Here is an 18,475-nt window from a genome sequence, read left to right as displayed (position 1 = left end):
GGTGGTGATCGTGGTGGTGGTGTTTGTGGTGGTTGTGATGGTGTTTGTGGTGGTTGTGATGGTGGTTGTGGTTGTTATGGTGTTTGTGGTGGTTGTGGTTGCGATGGTGTTTGTGGTGGTGGTTGTGGTTGTGGTGGTGATGGTGTTTGTGGTGGTTGTGATGGTGTTTGTGGTCGTTGTGGTGGTTGTGATGGTGTTTGTGGTGTTTGTGGTGGTGATGGTGGTTGTGGTGGTTGTGGTGGTAGTGGTGTTTGTGGTTGTGATGGTGGTTGTGATGGTGGTTGTGATGGTGGTGGTGATGGTTGTGGTGGTGTTGTTGGTTGTGGTCGTGATGGTGGTTGTGGTGGTGGTTGTGGTGGTGGTTGTGATGGTGTTTGTGATGGTGGTTGTGGTGGTTGTGGTGGTGGTGGTTGTGGTGGTGATGGTGGTTGTGGTGGTGGTCTGTGTTGGTGGTGGTGATGGTGTTTGTAATGGTGTTTGTGGTTGTGGTGGTTGGTTGTGATGGTGTTTGTGGTGGTGGTTGTGATGGTGTTTGTGGTGTTGTGGTGGTGGTTGTGGTGGTGGCCGATGGTGGTGGTGGTGGTTGTGATGGTGTTTGTGGTGGTGTTTGTGGTGGTTGTGTTGGTGGTGGTGGTGTGTGGTGTTTGGTGGTTGTGGTGGTTGTGATGGTGGTGGTTGTGATGGTGTTTGTGGTGGTGTTTTTGGTGGTTGTGATGGTGGTGATGGTGTTTTTGGTGGTTGTGATGGTGGTTATGGTGGTTGTGATGGTGGTGGTGATGGTGGTGGTGATGGTGCTTGTGATGGTGTTTGTGGTGGTGAGCGTGGTGGTGGTGTTTGTGGTGGTTGTGATGGTGTTTGTGGTGGTTGTGATGGTGGTTGTGGTTGTTATGGTGTTTGTGGTGGTTGTGGTTGCGATGGTGTTTGTGGTGGTGGTTGTGGTTGTGGTGGTGATGGTGTTGTGGTGGTTGTGATGGTGTTTGTGGTCGTTGTGGTGGTTGTGATGGTGTTTGTGGTGTTTGTGGTGGTGATGGTGGTTGTGGTGGTTGTGGTGGTAGTGGTGTTTGTGGTTGTGATGGTGGTTGTGATGGTGGTTGTGATGGTGGTGGTGATGGTTGTGGTGGTGTTGTTGGTTGTGGTCGTGATGGTGGTTGTGGTGGTGGTTGTGGTGGTGGTTGTGATGGTGTTTGTGATGGTGGTTGTGGTGGTTGTGGTGGTGGTGGTTGTGGTGGTGATGGTGGTTGTGGTGGTGGTTGTGTTGGTGGTGGTGATGGTGTTTGTAATGGTGTTTGTGGTTGTGGTGGTGGTTGTGATGGTGTTTGTGGTGGTTGTGGTTGTGATGGTGTTTGTGGTGGTTGTGGTTGTGATGGTGGTTGTGGTCGTGATGGTGTTTGTGATGGTGGTTGTGGTGGTGTTTGTGGTGTTTGTGGTGGTTGTGGTTGTGATGGTGTTTGTGGTTATGGTGGTTGTTGTGATGGTGGTGATGGTGGATGTGGTGATGGTGGTGGTGATGGTTGTTGTGATGGTGGTTGTGGTGGTTGTGATGGTGGTGGTGATGGCTGTGGTTGTGGTTGTGGTGGTTGTTGTGATGGTGGTTGTTGTGATGGTGATGGTGTTTGTAGTGGTTGTGGTAGTGGTTTTGGTGGTGTTTGTGATGGTTATGGTTGTGATGGTGGTTTTGGTTGTGGTGGTGATGGTGTTTGTAGTGGTTGTGGTAGTGGTTGTGGTGGTGTTTGTGGTGGTTGTGGTTGTGATGGTGGTTGTGGTGGTGATGGTGGTGGTGATGGTTGTTGTGATGGTGGTGGTGGTTGTGGTGGTGATGGTGATGGTGGTGGTGATGGTGTTTGTAGTGGTTGTGGTAGTGGTTGTGGTGGTGTTTGTGGTGGTTGTGATGGTGGTTGTGGTGGTGATGGTGGTGGTGATGGTTGTTGTGGTGGTGGTGGTGATGGTGGTTGTGGTTGTGGTGGTGATGGTGGTGGTGATGGTGTTTGCAGTGGTTGTGGTGGTGGTAGTGGTTGTGGTTGTGATGGTGGTTGTGGTGGTGATGGTGGTCGTGATGGTGATGGTGGTGGTGATGGTGGTTGTGGTGGTGATGGTGGTGATGGTTGTGGTGGTTGTGTTTGTGGTGGTGATGGTGGTTGTGATGATAGTTGTGGTTGTGGTGATGGTGGTTGTGATGGTGGTTGTGGTTGTGATGGTGGTTGTGGTGGTGGTAGTGATGGTGGTTGTTGTGGTGGTGGTGGTGATGGTTGTTGTGGTGGTGGTTGTTGTGGTGGTGGTTGTGGTGGTGATGGTTGTTGTTGTGGTGGTGATGGTTGTTGTTGTGGTGGTTGTTGTGGTGGTTGTGATGGTGGTGATGGTGTTTTTGGTGGTTGTGATGGTGGTTATGGTGGTTGTGGTGGTGGTTGTGGTGATGGTGGTTGTGGTGGTGGTGATGGTGATGGTGGTTGTGGTGGTGGTGATGGTGATGGTGGTTGTGGTGGTGGTTGTGGTGATGGTGGTTGTGGTAGTGGTGATGGTGGTTGTGGTGGTGGTTGTGATGGTGGTGGTGGTTGTGGTGGTTGTGGTGGTGGTTGTGGTGGTTGTGGTGATGGTGGTGGTGATGGTGGTTGTGGTGGTGATGGTGGTTGTGGTGGTGGTTGTGATGGTGGTGGTTGTGGTGGTGGTGGTGGTTGTGGTGGTGGTTGTGGTGGTTGTGGTGGTGGTTGTGGTGATGGTGGTGATGGTGGTTGTGGTGATGGTGATGGTGGTTGTGGTGGTGGTTGTGATGGTGGTGGTTGTGGTGGTGGTGGTGGTTGTGGTGGTGGTTGTGGTGGTGGTGATGATGGTGGTTGTAGTGATGGTGGTTGTGGTGATGGTGGTGATGGTGTTTGTGGTGGTTGTGGTGGTTTTGGTGGTGGTAGTTGTGGTTGTGATGGTAGTTGTGGTGGTTGTGGTGGTGATGGTGGTGATGATGTTTGTGGTGGTTGTGGTGATGGTGGTGGTGATGGTCTTTGTGGATGTGGTGGTGGTGGTTGTGGTGGTGGTGGTGGTTGTGGTGGTGGTTGTGGTGGTGATGGTGGTTGTGGTGGTGGTGATGGTGGTTGTGGTGGTGGTGGTGGTGATGGTGGTTGTGGTGATGGTGGTTGTGATGGTGGTTGTGGTGGTGGTGGTTGTGGTGGTGGTGGTTGTGGTGGTGGTGGTGGTGGTGGTTGTGGTGGTGGTGGTTGTGGTGGTGATGGTGGTTGTGGTGATGGTGGTTGTGGTGATGGTGGTTGTGGTGATGGTGGTGATGGTGTTTGTGGTGGTTGTGGTGGTTTTGGTGGTGGTAGTTGTGGTTGTGATGATGTTTGTGGTGGTTGTGGTGATGGTGGTGCTGGTGATGGTGTTTGTGGTGGTGGTGATGGTGTTTGTGGTTGTAGTGGTGGTGGTGGTTGTGTTTGTGGTGGTGGTTGTGGTGGTGGTGGTGATGGTGTTTGTGGTGGTGGTGGTGATGGTGGTGGTGGTTGTGGTGGTGATGGTGTTTGTGGTCGTGGTGATGGTGTTTGTGGTGGTGGTGGTGATGGTGTTTGTGGTGGTTGTGGTGATGGTGGTTGTGGTGATGGTGGTGATGGTGTTTGTGGTGGTTTTGGTGGTGGTAGTTGTGGTTGTGGTGGTTCTGGTGGTGGTTGTGGTGGTGGTGGTGATGGTGTTTGTGGTGATGGTGGTGGTGGTGGTGATGGTGGTGATGGTGTTTGTGGTGGTGGTGATGGTGGTGGTTGTGGTGATAGTGGTTGTGGTGGTTTTGGTTGTGATGGTGTTGGTGGTGGTTGTGGTGATGGTGGTGGTGGTTGTGGTGGTGATGGTGTTTGTGGTGGTTGTGGTTGTGATGGTGTTTGTGGTAGTGGTTGTGGTGGTTGTGGTGATGGTGATGGTGGTTGTGGTGGTGGTTGTGGTGGTTGTGGTTGTGATGGTGTTTGTGGTGGTGGTTGTGGTGGTTGTGGTGGTGGTTGTGGTGGTGGTGGTTGTGATGGTGTTTGTAGTGGTTGTGGTGGTGGTTGTGGTGGTGATGGTGTTTGTGGTTGTGGTGGTGGTGGTTGTGGTGGTGATGGTGTTTGTGGTGGTGGTTATGATGGTGTTTGTGTTGGTTGTGGTGGTGGTTGTGGTGGTGGCGATGGTGGTGGTGGTGGTTGTGATGGTGTTTGTGGTGGTGTTTGTGGTGGTTGTGATGGTGGTGATGGTGTTTTGGTGGTTGTGATGGTGGTTATGGTGGTTGTGATGGTGGTGGTGGTGATGGTGATGGTGGTTGTGATGGTGTTTGTGGTGGTTGTGGTGTTGATGGTGGTGGTGGTGTTTGTGGTGGTTGTGATGGTGTTTGTGGTGGTTGTGATGGTGGTTGTGGTTGTTATGGTGTTTGTGGTGGTTGCGATGGTGTTGTGGTGGTGGTTGTGGTTGTGGTGGTGATGGTGTTTGGTGGTGTTGTGATGGTGTTTGTGGTCGTTGTGGTGGTTGTGATGGTGTTTGTGGTGTTTGTGGTGGTGATGGTGGTTGTGGTGGTTGTGGTGGTAGTGGTGTTTGTGGTTGTGATGGTGGTTGTGGTGGTTGTGATGGTGGTGGTGATGGTTGTGGTGGTGTTGTTGGTTGTGGTCGTGATGGTGGTTGTGGTGGTGGTTGTGGTGGTGGTTGTGATGGTGTTTGTGATGGTGGTTGTGGTGGTTGTGGTGATGGTGGTGGTGATGGTCTTTGTGGATGTCGTGGTGGTGGTTGTGGTGGTGATGGTGGTTGTGGTGGTGGTTGTGTTGGTGGTGGTTATGGTGTTTGTAATGGTGTGTTTGTGGTTGTGGTGGTGGTTGTGATGGTGTTTGTGGTGGTTGTGGTTGTGATGGTGTTTGTGGTGGTTGTGGTTGTGATGGTGGTTGTGGTCGTGATGGTGTTTGTGATGGTGGTTGTGGTGGTGTTTGTGGTGTTTGTGGTGGTTGTGGTTGTGATGGTGTTTGTGGTTGTGGTTATGGTGGTGGTGGTTGTTGTGATGGTGTTTGTGATGGTGGTGGTGATGGTGGTTGTGGTGATGGTGGTGGTGATGGTTGTTGTGATGGTGGTTGTGGTGGTTGTGATGGTGGTGGTGATGGCTGTGGTTGTGGTTGTGGTGGTTGTTGTGATGGTGGTTGTTGTGATGGTGGTGGTGATGGTGTTTGTAGTGGTTGTGGTGGTGGTTTTGGTGGTATTTGTGATGGTTATGGTTGTGATGGTGGTTGTGGTTGTGGTGGTGATGGTGTTTGTAGTGGTTGTGGTAGTGGTTGTGGTGGTGTTTGTAGTGGTTGTGATGGTGGTTGTGGTTGTGGTGGTGATGGTGGTGGTGATGGTTGTTGTGATGGTGGTGGTGGTTGTGGTGGTGATGGTGGTGGTGATGGTGTTTGTAGTGGTTGTGGTAGTGGTTGTGGTGGTGTTTGTGGTGGTTGTGATGGTGGTTGTGGTGGTGATGGTGATGGTGGTGTTGATGGTTGTTGTGGTGGTGGTGGTGATGGTGGTTGTGGTTGTGGTGGTGATGGTGGTGGTGATGGTGTTTGCAGTGGTTGTGGTGGTGGTAGTGGTTGTGGTTGTGATGGTGGTTGTGGTGGTGATGGTGGTGGTGATGGTGATGGTGGTGGTGATGGTGGTTGTGGTGGTGATGGTGGTGATGGTTGTTGTGGTTGTGTTTGTGGTGGTGATGGTAGTTGTGGTTGTGGTGATGGTGGTTGTGATGGTGGTTGTGGTTGTGGTTGTGATGGTGGTTGTGGTGGTGGTAGTGATGGTGGTGGTTGTTGTGGTGGTGGTGATGGTTGTTGTGGTGGTTGTTGTGGTGGTGGTTGTGGTGGTGATGGTTGTTGTTGTGGTGGTGGTGATGGTTGTTGTGGTGGTGGTTGTTGTGGTGGTGGTTGTGGTGGTGATGGTTGTTGTGGTGGTGATGGTGGTGATGGTTGTTGTGGTGGTGATGGTTGTTGTGGTGGTGGTGATGGTTGTTGTGGTGGTGGTGGTGATGGTTGTTGTGGTGGTGGTGATGGTTGTTGTGGTTGTGATGGTGGTTGTGGTGGTGGTGGTGGTGGTGGTTGTGGTGGTGGTTGTGGTGGTTGTGGTGGTGGTTGTGGTGATGGTGGTGATGGTGGTTGTGGTGATGGTGATGGTGGTTGTGGTGGTGGTTGTGATGGTGGTGGTTGTGGTGGTGGTTGTGGTGGTGGTTGTGGTGGTGGTGGTGATGGTGGTTGTAGTGATGGTGGTTGTGGTGATGGTGGTGATGGTGGTTGTGGTGGTTTTGGTGGTGGTAGTTGTGGTTGTGATGGTAGTTGTGGTGGTTGTGGTGGTGATGGTGGTGATGATGTTTGTGGTGGTTGTGGTGATGGTGGTGATGGTCTTTGTGGATGTGGTGGTGGTGGTTGTGGTGGTGGTGGTGGTTGTGGTGGTGGTTGTGGTGGTGATGGTGGTTGTGGTGGTGGTGATGGTGGTTGTGGTGGTGGTGGTGATGGTGGTTGTGGTGGTGGTGGTGATGGTGGTTGTGATGGTGGTTGTGGTGGTGGTGGTTGTGGTGGTGGTGGTTGTGGTGGTGGTGGTGGTGGTGGTTGTGGTGGTGGTGGTTGTGGTGGTGATGGTGGTTGTGGTGATGGTGGTTGTGATGATGGTGGTTGTGGTGATGGTGGTGATGGTGTTTGTGGTGGTTGTGGTGGTTTTGGTGGTGGTAGTTGTGGTTGTGATGATGTTTGTGGTGGTTGTGGTGATGGTGGTGGTGATGGTGGTGGTGATGGTGTTTGTGGTGGTGGTGATGGTGTTTGTGGTTGTAGTGGTGATGGTGGTTGTGTTTGTGGTGGTGGTTGTGGTGGTGGTGATGGTGTTTGTGGTGGTGGTGGTGATGGTGGTGGTGGTTGTGGTGGTGATGGTGTTTGTGGTGGTGGTGATGGTGTTTGTGGTGGTGATGGTGTTTGTGGTGGTTGTGGTGATGGTGGTTGTGGTGATGGTGGTGATGGTGTTTGTGGTGGTTTTGGTGGTGGTAGTTGTGGTGGTTGTGGTGGTGGTGGTGGTGGTGGTGATGGTGTTTGTGGTGATGGTGGTGGTGGTGATGGTGGTGATGGTGTTTGTGGTGGTGGTGATGGTGGTGGTTGTGGTGATAGTGGTTGTGGTGGTTTTGGTTGTGATGGTGTTGGTGGTGGTTGTGGTGATGGTGGTGGTGGTTGTGGTGGTGATGGTGTTTGTGGTGGTTGTGATGGTGTTTGTGGTAGTGGTTGTGGTGGTTGTGGTGATGGTGATGGTGGTTGTGGTGGTGGTTGTGGTGGTTGTGATGGTGTTTGTGGTGGTGGTTGTGGTGGTTGTGGTGGTGGTTGTAGTGGTGGTGGTTGTGATGGTGTTTGTAGTGGTTGTGGTGGTGGTTGTGGTGGTGATGGTGATGGTGTTTGTGGTTGTGGTGGTGGTGGTTGTGGTGGTGATGGTGTTTGTGGTGGTGGTTGTGATGGTGTTTGTGTTGGTTGTGGTGGTGGTTGTGGTGGTGGCGATGGTGGTGGTGGTGGTTGTGATGGTGTTTGTGGTGGTGTTTGTGGTGGTTGTGATGGTGGTGATGGTGTTTTTGGTGGTTGTGATGGTGGTTATGGTGGTTGTGATGGTGGTGGTGGTGATGGTGATGGTGGTTGTGATGGTGTTTGTGGTGGTTGTGGTGTTGATGGTGGTGGTGGTGTTTGTGGTGGTTGTGATGGTGTTTTTGGTGGTTGTGATGGTGGTTGTGGTTGTTATGGTGTTTGTGGTGGTTGTGGTTGCGATGGTGTTTGTGGTGGTGGTTGTGGTTGTGGTGGTGATGGTGTTTGTGGTGGTTGTGATGGTGTTTGTGGTCGTTGTGGTGGTTGTGATGGTGTTTGTGGTGTTTGTGGTGGTGATGGTGGTTGTGGTGGTTGTGGTGGTAGTGGTGTTTGTGGTTGTGATGGTGGTTGTGGTGGTTGTGATGGTGGTGGTGATGGTTGTGGTGGTGTTGTTGGTTGTGGTCGTGATGGTGGTTGTGGTGGTGGTTGTGGTGGTGGTTGTGATGGTGTTTGTGATGGTGGTTGTGGTGTTTGTGGTTGTGGTGGTGGTGGTTGTGGTGGTGATGGTGTTTGTGGTGGTGGTTGTGTTGGTGGTGGTGATGGTGTTTGTAATGGTGTTTGTGGTTGTGGTGGTGGTTGTGATGGTGTTTGTGGTGGTTGTGGTTGTGATGGTGGTTGTGGTCGTGATGGTGTTTGTGATGGTGGTTGTGGTGGTGTTTGTGGTGTTTGTGGTGGTTGTGATGGTTGTGATGGTGTTTGTGGTTGTGGTTATGGTGGTGGTGGTTGTTGTGATGGTGTTTGTGATGGTGGTGGTGATGGTGGTTGTGGTGATGGTGGTGGTGATGGTTGTTGTGATGGTGGTTGTGTTGGTTGTGATGGTGGTGGTGATGGCTGTGGTTGTGGTTGTGGTGGTTGTTGTGATGGTGGTTGTTGTGATGGTGGTGGTGATGGTGTTTGTAGTGGTTGTGGTGGTGGTTTTGGTGGTGTTTGTGATGGTTATGGTTGTGATGGTGGTTGTGGTTGTGGTGGTGATGGTGTTTGTAGTGGTTGTGGCAGTGGTTGTGGTGGTGTTTGTGGTGGTTGTGGTTGTGATGGTGGTTGTGGTTGTGGTGGTGATGGTGGTGGTGATGGTTGTTGTGATGGTGGTGGTGGTTGTGGTGGTGATGGTGGTGGTGATGGTGTTTGTAGTGGTTGTGGTAGTGGTTGTGGTGGTGTTTGTGGTGGTTGTGATGGTGGTTGTGGTGGTGATGGTGGTGGTGATGGTTGTTGTGGTGGTGGTGGTGATGGTGGTTGTGGTTGTGGTGGTGATGGTGGTGGTGATGGTGTTTGCAGTGGTTGTGGTGGTGGTAGTGGTTGTGGTTGTGATGGTGGTTGTGGTGGTGATGGTGGTGGTGATGGTGATGGTGGTGGTGATGGTGGTTGTGGTGGTGATGGTGGTGATGGTTGTTGTGGTTGTGTTTGTGGTGGTGATGGTAGTTGTGGTTGTGGTGATGGTGGTTGTGATGGTGGTTGTGGTTGTGATGGTGGTTGTGGTGGTGGTGGTAGTGATGGTGGTGGTGGTTGTTGTGGTGGTGGTGATGGTTGTTGTGGTGGTTGTTGTGGTGGTGGTTGTGGTGGTGATGGTTGTTGTTGTGGTGGTGATGGTTGTTGTGGTGTTGGTTGTTGTGGTGGTGGTTGTGGTGGTGATGGTTTTGTGGTGGTGATGGTGGTGATGGTTGTTGTGGTGGTGGTGATGGTTGTTGTGGTGGTGGTGATGGTTGTTGTGGTGGTGGTGGTGATGGTTGTTGTGGTGGTGGTGATGGTTGTTGTGGTTGTGATGGTGGTTGTGGTGGTGGTGGTTGTTGTGGTGATGGTGGTTGTGGTGATGGTTGTTGTTGTGGTGGTGATGGTTGTTGTGGTGGTTGTGGTGATGGTTGTTGTGGTGGTGGTTGTGGTGGTGGTGATGGTTGTTGTGGTGGTGGTGGTTGTGGTGATGGTTGTTGTTGTGGTGGTGGTGATGGTTGTTGTGGTGGTTGTGGTGATGGTTGTTGTGGTGGTGGTTGTGGTGGTGGTGATGGTTGTTGTGGTGGTGGTGGTGATGGTTGTTGTGGTGGTGGTGATGGTTGTTGTGGTTGTGATGGTGGTTGTGGTGGTGGTGGTGGTGGTGGTTGTGGTGGTGGTTGTGGTGGTTGTGGTGATGATGGTGGTGATGATGGTGGTGATGATGGTGGTGATGGTGGTGGTGGTGGTGATGGTTGTTGTGGTGGTGATGGTGGTGGTGATGATGGTGGTGATGATGGTGGTGATGATGGTGGTGATGGTGGTGGTGGTGGTTGTGATGGTGGTTGTGGTGGTGGTTCTGGTGGTGATGGTGGTGGTGATGGTTGTTGTTGTTGTGGTGGTGCTGGTGCAGTATTACAGCGCAAGCGGCATGCCGTCTAAGCAGCTGGCCCAGGACACGTGTGCCGTGTGCGGGCAACGCATCCTGGTGGACGTGGAGGTGGAGGGGGTCATCGAGAACACGTACCGCCTCTCCTGCAGCCACGTGTATCCTACTTGTCTCTCTGTGTTGTCTCTCTGTCTTGTCTCTCTGTCTTGTCTCTCTGTCTTGTCTCTCTGTCTTGTCTCTGTGTCTCTCTGTATTGTCTCTCTGTGTCTCTGTCTTGTCTCTCTGTCTCTGTGTCTCTGTGTCTCTGTCTGAGAACACGTACCGCCTCTCCTGCAGCCACGTGTATCCTACTTGTCTCTCTGTCTTGTCTCTCTGTCTTGTCTCTCTGTCTTGTCTCTCTGTCTTGTCTCTCTGTCTTGTCTCTGTGTCTCTCTGTCTTGTCTCTCTGTGTCTCTCTGTGTCTCTGTCTGAGAACACGTACCGCCTCTCCTGCAGCCACGTGTATCCTACTTGTCTCTCTGTCTTGTCTCTGTGTCTCTCTGTCTTGTCTCTCTGTGTCTCTCTGTCTTGTCTATCTGTGTCTCTGTCTGAGAACACGTACCGCCTCTCCTGCAACCACGTGTATCCTACTTGTCTCTCTGTCTTGTCTCTGTGTCTCTGTCTTGTCTCTCTGTGTCTCTCTGTCTTGTCTATCTGTGTCTCTGTCTTGTCTCTCTGTCTTGTCTCTCTCTGTCTCTCTGTGTCTCTGTCTGAGAACACGTACCGCCTCTCCTGCAGCCACGTGTATCCTACTTGTCTCTCTGTCTTGTCTCTCTGTCTTGTCTCTCTGTCTTGTCTCTGTGTCTCTCTGTATTGTCTCTCTGTGTCTCTGTCTTGTCTCTCTGTCTCTGTGTCTCTGTCTCTCTGTGTCTCTGTCTGAGAACACGTACCGTCTCTCCTGTAGCCACGTGTATCCTACTTGTCTCTCTGTCTTGTCTCTCTGTCTTGTCTCTCTGTCTTGTCTCTCTCTCTGTGTCTCTGTCTGAGAACACGTACCGCCTCTCCTGCAGCCACGTGTATCCTACTTGTCTCTCTCTGTCTTGTCTCTCTGTCTTGTCTCTCTGTCTTGTCTCTCTGTCTTGTCTCTTTGTCTTGTCTCTCTCTCTGTGTCTCTGTCTTGTCTATCTGTGTCTCTGTCTCTGTGTCTCTCTGTGTCTCTGTGTCTCTGTGTCTCTGTCTGAGAACACGTACCGCCTCTCCTGCAGCCACGTGTATCCTACTTGTCTCTCTGTCTTGTCTCTCTGTCTTGTCTCTCTGTCTTGTCTCTCTGTCTTGTCTCTTTGTCTTGTCTCTGTCTCTCTGTGTCTCTCTGTGTCTCTGTCTTGTCTCTCTGTGTCTCTGTCTTGTCTCTGTCTCTCTGTGTCTCTGTGTCTCTCTGTGTCTCTCTGTCTCTGTGTCTCTGTGTCTCTGTCTGAGAACACGTACCGTCTCTCCTGCAGCCACGTGTGTCCTCCTTGTGTCTCTGTGTCTCTCTGTCTTGTCTCTGTCTCTCTGTGTCTCTGTCTCTGTGTCTCTCTGTGTCTCTGTGTCTCTGTCTGAGAACACGTACTGTCTCTCCTGCAGCCACGTGTATCCTACTTGTCTCTGTGTGTCTGTGTCTCTGTGTCTCTGTGTCTCTCTGTGTCTCTGTCTCTCTGTGTCTCTGTCTTGTCTCTGTCTCTGTGTCTCTCTGTGTCTCTGTCTTGTCTCTCTGTCTCTGTGTCTCTGTGTCTCTGCCTCTGTCTGTGTCTCTGTCTTGTCTCTCTGTGTCTCTGTGTCTCTGTCTGTGTCTCTGTCTTGTCTCTCTGTGTCTCTGTGTCTCTCTCTTGTCTCTGTGTCTCTGTGTCTCTGTCTGTGTCTCTGTCTGTGTGTCTGTGTGTCTCTGTGTCTCTGTCTGAGAACACGTACCGTCTCTCCTGCAGCCACGTGTATCCTACTTGTGTCTCTCTGTCTTGTCTCTGTCTCTCTGTGTCTCTCTGTCTTGTCTCTGTCTCTGTCTTGTCTCTGTCTGTGTCTCTGTCTCTGTGTGTCTCTCTGTCTTGTCTCTGTCTCTCTGTGTCTCTGTCTGTGTCTCTGTCTGTGTCTCTGTGTCTCTGTCTGAGAACACATACCGTCTCTCCTGCAGCCACGTGTCTACTACTTGTGTCTCTGTGTCTGTCTTGTCTCTCTGTGTCTCTGTGTCTCTCTGTCTTGTCTCTCTCTCTGTCTCTTTCTGTCTCTTTCTTGTCTCTGTCTCTGTGTCTCTGTCTCTGTGTCTCTGTCTGAGAACACGTACCGTCTCTCCTGTCTCTCTGTCTCTGTGTCTCTGTGTCTCTGTCTTGTCTCTGTGTCTCTGTGTCTCTCTCTGAGAACACGTACCATCTCTCCTGCAGCCACGTGTATCCTACTTGTCTCTGTGTGTCTCTGTCTCTCTCTTGTCTGTCTCTCTGTCTCTCTCTGTCTCTCCCTGTGTCTCTCTCTGTCTCTCTCTCTGTGTCTCTCTGTGTCTCTCTGTCTCTTTGTGTCTCAGTCTCTCTCTGTCTCTCTCTGTGTCTCTCTCTGTCTCTCTCTATCTGTGATGTTAACGTGATACATTAGCGTGGTGTTAATGTGAGAATCTAGCATGATGTTAACGTGAGAAATTAGCGTGATGTTAACATGAAAAATTAGTGTGATGTTAACGTGAGAAATTAGCGTGATGCTAATGTGAGACATTAGCGTGATGTTAACGTCGGACATTAGCGTGATGTTAATGTGAGACATTAGCGTGACGTTAACGTGGGACATTAGCGTGATGTTCACGTGAGACATTAGCGTGATGTTAATGTGAGACATTAGCGTGATGTTAATGTGAGACATTAGCGTGATGTTAACGTGAGACATTAGCGTGATGTTAATGTGAGACATTAGCGTGATGTTAATGTGAGACATTAGCGTGATGTTAATGTGAGACATTAGCGTGACGTTAATGTGAGACATTAGCGTGACGTTAATGTGACACATTAGCGTGATGTTAATGTGAGACATTAGCGTGATGTTAATGTGACACATTAGCGTGATGTTAATGTGAGACATTAGCGTGATGTTAACGTGAGACATTAGCGTGATGTTAACGTGAGACATTAGCGTGACGTTAATGTGACACATTAGCGTGATGTAAATGTGAGACATTAGCGTGATGTTAATGTGACACATTAGCGTGATGTTAATGTGAGACATTAGCGTGACGTTAACGTGAGACATTAGCGTGATGTTAATGTGAGACATTAGCGTGATGTTAACGTGAGACATTAGCGTGACGTTAACGTGAGACATTAGCGTGATGTTAATGTGAGACATTATCGTGATGTTAATGTGAGACATTAGCGTGACGTTAATGTGAGACATTAGCGTGATGTTAACGTGATACATTAGCGTGATGTTAATGTGAGACATTAGCGTGATGTTAATGTGAGACATTAGCGTGATGTTAATGTGAGACATTAGCGTGATGTTAATGTGAGACATTAGCGTGATGTTAATGTGAGACATTAGCGTGATGTTAATGTGAGACATTAGCGTGATGTTAACGTGAGACATTAGTGTGATGTTAATGTGAGACATTAGCGTGATGTTAATGTGAGGCATTAGCGTGATGTTCATGTGAGACATTAGCGTGACGTTAATGTGAGGTGCTGGTGAGTGGTCAGGGTGGTGGTGGTGAGCACGTGGTGAGCACGTGGTGAGCACGTGGTGAGCATTCGGTGAGCGCCGCTCACTCCTCGGTGGTCGTGGCATCCTTAGCCCAGGGCTGCCCTCTCAGATTCCATGAATTCTGCATCCGAGGCTGGTGCATTGTGGGTAAGAAGCAGACGTGTCCATACTGCAAGGAGAAGGTGGACCTCAAGAGGATGTTCAGCAACCCGTATCCTCACCAGCGCTCACCACACACACAGACCCATAGACTCACCACACAGAGACCCACAGACTCACCACACAGAGACCCACAGACTCACCACACAGACCCATAGACTCACCACACAGAGATCCACAGACTCACCACACAGAGACCCACAGACTAACCACACAGAGACCCACAGACTCACCACACAGAGACCCACAGACTTACCACACAGAGACCCACAGACTCACCACACAGAGACCCATAGACTCACCAGACAGAGACCCACAGACTCACCACACAGAGACCCATAGACTCACCACGCAGAGACCCATAGACTCACCACACAGAGACCCACAGACTCACCACACAGAGACCCATAGACTCACCACACAGAGACCCATAGACTCACCACACAGAGACCCATAGACTCACCCACACAGAGACCCATAGACTCACCACACAGAGACGCATAGACTCACCACAGAGACCCATAGACTCACCACACAGAGACACATAGACTCACCACACAGAGACCCATAGACTCACCCACACACAGAGACCCATAGACTCACCACACAGAGACCCATAGACTCACCACACAGAGACACATAGACTCACCACACACAGACTCACCACACAGAGACCCATAGACTCACCCACACACAGAGACCCATAGACTCACCCACACAAAGACCCATAGACTCACCACACAGAGACCCATAGACTCACCATAGAGACCCATAGACTCACCACACAGAGACCCATAGACTCACCACACAGAGACCCATAGACTCACCACACAGAGACACATAGACTCACCACACACAGACTCACCACACAGAGGCCCATAGACTCACCCACACACAGAGACCCATAGACTCACCCACACAAAGACCCATAGACTCACCACACAGAGACCCATAGACTCACCATAGAGACCCATAGACTCACCACACAGAGACCCACAGACTCACCACACAGAGACCCACAGACTCACCACACAGAGACCCACAGACTCACCACACAGAGACCCACAGACTCACCACACAGAGACCCATAGACTCACCACACAGAGACCCATAGACTCACCCACACAGAGACCCATAGACTCACCACACAGAGACGCATAGACTCACCACACAGAGACCCATAGACTCACCCACACACAGAGACCCATAGACTCATCACACAGAGACCCATAGACTCACCACACAGAGACCCATAGACTCACCACACAGAGACCCATAGACTCACCACACAGAGACCCATAGACTCACCACACACAGACTCACCACACAGAGACCCATAGACTCACCCACACACAGAGACCCATAGACTCATCACACAGAGACCCATAGACTCACCACACAGAGACCCATAGACTCACCACACAGAGACCCATAGACTCACCACACAGAGACACATAGACTCACCACACACAGACTCACCACACAGATACCCATAGACTCACCCACACACAGAGACCCATAGACTCATCACACAGAGACCCATAGACTCGCCACACAGAGACCCATAGACTCACCACACAGAGACCCATAGACTCACCACACAGAGACCCATAGACTCACCACACACCCATAGACTCACCACACAGAGACCCACAGACTCACCACACAGAGAGACCCACAGACTCACCACAAAGAGACCCACAGACTCACCACAAAGAGACCCACAGACTCACCACACAGAGACCCACAGACTCACCACACAGAGACCCATAGACTCATCACACAGAGACCCACAGACTCACCACACAGAGACCCATAGACTCACCACACAGAGACCCATAGACTCACCACACAGAGACCCATAGACTCACCACACAGACCCATAGACTCACCACACGGAGACCCACAGACTCACCACACAGAGAGACACACAGACTCACCACAAAGAGACCCACAGACTCACCACACAGAGACCCACAGACTCACCACACAGAGACCCACAGACTCACCACACAGAGACCCACAGACTCACCACACAGAGACCCACAGACTCACCACACAGAGACCCATAGACTCACCACACAGAGACCCATAGACTCACCCACACAGAGACCCATAGACTCACCACACAGAGACGCATAGACTCACCACAGAGACCCATAGACTCACCACACAGAGACACATAGACTCACCACACAGAGACCCATAGACTCACCCACACACAGAGACCCATAGACTCATCACACAGAGACCCATAGACTCACCACACAGAGACCCATAGACTCACCACACAGAGACCCATAGACTCACCACACAGAGACACATAGACTCACCACACACAGACTCACCACACAGAGACCCATAGACTCACCCACACACAGAGACCCATAGACTCACCCACACAAAGATCCATAGACTCACCACACAGAGACCCATAGACTCACCATAGAGACCCATAGACTCACCACACAGAGACACATAGACTCACCACACAGATACCCATAGACTCACCCACACACAGAGACCCATAGACTCATCACACAGAGACCCATAGACTCGCCACACAGAGACCCATAGACTCACCACACAGAGACCCATAGACTCACCACACAGAGACCCATAGACTCACCACACAGAGACCCATAGACTCACCACACAGAGACCCACAGACTCACCACACAGAGAGACCCACAGACTCACCACAAAGAGACCCACAGACTCACCACAAAGAGACCCACAGACTCACCACACAGAGACCCACAGACTCACCACACAGAGACCCATAGACTCATCACACAGAGACCCACAGACTCACCACACAGAGACCCATAGACTCACCACACAGAGACCCATAGACTCACCACACAGAGACCCATAGACTCACCACACAGACCCATAGACTCACCACACGGAGACCCACAGACTCACCACACAGAGAGACACACAGACTCACCACAAAGAGACCCACAGACTCACCACACAGAGACCCACAGACTCACCACACACAGAGACCCATAGACTCACCACACAGAGACCCATAGACTCATCACACAGAGACCCATATACTCACCACACACAGAGACTCACACAGCAGCCCCCTGTATCTGTAAGCCCCTCCCCCCGCCCCTCCCCTTCCCCAGGCTCCTCCCCCTCTTCTCCTTGACCCCGCCCCGCGCCAGCTGGGAACGCCCCCACGTGCTCTACGGGCAGCTCCTGGATTGGCTGCGCTACCTCGTGGCCTGGCAGCCACTCATCATCGCCCTAGTGCAGGGCATCAACTACACGCTGGGGCTAGAGTAGTTGGTGAGGGTGGTGGTGAGGGTGGTGGTGGTGAGGGTCGTGGTGAGGGTGGTGAGGGTGGTGAGGGTGGTGGTGGTGGTGCTGACGGTGGTGGTGAGGGTGGTGCTGAGGGTGGTGGTGAGGGTGGTGGTGGTGGTGGTGATGGTGGTGGTGGTGAGGGTGGTGGTGAGGATGGTGGTGAGGGTGGTGGTGAGGGTGGTGGTGAGGGTCGTGGTGAGGGTGGTGGTGGTCCTGAGGGTGGTGGTGGTGAGGGTGGTGGTGGTGGTGGTGAGGGTGGTGGTGGTGCTGAGGGTGGTGGTGGTGGTGGTGGTGATGGTGGTGGTGGTGGTGGTGAGGGTGGTGGTGGTGAGGGTGGTGGTGAGGGTGGTGCTGAGGGTGGTGGTGGTGAGGGTGGTGGTGGTGGTGGTGAGAGTGGTGGTGAGGGTGGTGGTGGTGAGAGTGGTGGTGAGGGTGGTGGTGGTGAGGGTGGTGGCAGTAAGGGTGGTGGTGGCACGGCGGTCACCACCGTCCTGGGACTCCCCTAGGTCGACTCGGCAGTAACACAGAACACAGCCAGCAACACAACCACCACCACCACAATCACACCACCACCGACACCACCACACCAACACCAACACCACCACACCAACACAACCACCAACATCACCACCAACACCACCACCACACCACCAACACCACAATCACACCAACACCACCACCAACACCACCACTAACACCAACACCACCAACAACACCACACCACCACCACAACCACCAACACACCAACAAAACCACCAAAACCACCACCAACACCACCATCACCACCACCACCGGTGACGATTATCCGAACCGGTCCTGGGCCTCCCCTAGGTCGACTCAGCCTCAAATGAGTGTACCTGGTGTAGTGAACATCGCCACTGGGGGAGAGACAAAGGCGGCCGGGCGTGGTGGTGGTGCTGTCCACACCACCACCTACTTCTGTGTGTGTAGCCACAGTGCCGGTAGCCTTCATAGGTAGTGCTGCTTCTACTCGCTAACAGCACTTGCCCCTACAGCCTGTTACAGGCTACACGGAGGACCTTTGTATTTGTACGTGTGTTTGTATATATGTGTGTGTGTACATACTCTGGTTGTGTGTCTGTGTGTGTGTCTGTGTGTGTACATGCACTGTGTGTGTGTGTACATAATACTGTGTCTGTGTGTGTACATGCATTGTCTTTGTGTGTGTGTACATACACCCTGTGTGTCTCTGTGTGTGTGTATGTGTACATACACTGTGTGTCTCTGTGTCTGTGTGTACATACACTGTGTGTCTCTGTGTGTCTCTGTGAGTGTCTGTGTGTGTCTCTGTGTGTGTGTACATACACTGTGTCTGTGTGTGTGTCTCTGTGTGTGTGTACATACACTGTGTGTGTGTCTGTGTGTACATACACTGTGTCTCTGTGTGTGTCTACATACACTGTGTGTGTCTACATACACTGTGTGTCTC

General features: G+C 51.7%; 1 protein-coding gene across 1 annotated transcript in view; it reads left to right on the top strand.

Moving 5' to 3' along the window:
* RNF121 (ring finger protein 121) overlaps positions 1-17,046 on the top strand; it is a 36,782-nt gene extending 19,736 nt beyond the window's left edge. Inside the window, exons 7-9 of the mRNA XM_032980937.2 lie at positions 9,883-10,016; positions 13,658-13,759; positions 16,887-17,046. Of these exons, the coding sequence (XP_032836828.1) occupies positions 9,883-10,016; positions 13,658-13,759; positions 16,887-17,007 (357 nt within the window). The 3' untranslated portion in view covers positions 17,008-17,046. The remainder of the gene's footprint in view (positions 1-9,882; positions 10,017-13,657; positions 13,760-16,886) is intronic.
* The last annotated feature ends 1,429 nt before the right edge of the window (positions 17,047-18,475 follow it).

The sequence above is a fragment of the Petromyzon marinus genome, chromosome 76, assembly GCF_048934315.1.
Source record: "Petromyzon marinus isolate PM22_M1 ecotype Great Lakes invasive population chromosome 76, UKy_Petmar_22M1.pri1.0, whole genome shotgun sequence".
Lineage (NCBI taxonomy): Eukaryota > Metazoa > Chordata > Hyperoartia > Petromyzontiformes > Petromyzontidae > Petromyzon > Petromyzon marinus.
This window is presented reverse-complemented; position numbering and strand designations above follow the sequence as displayed.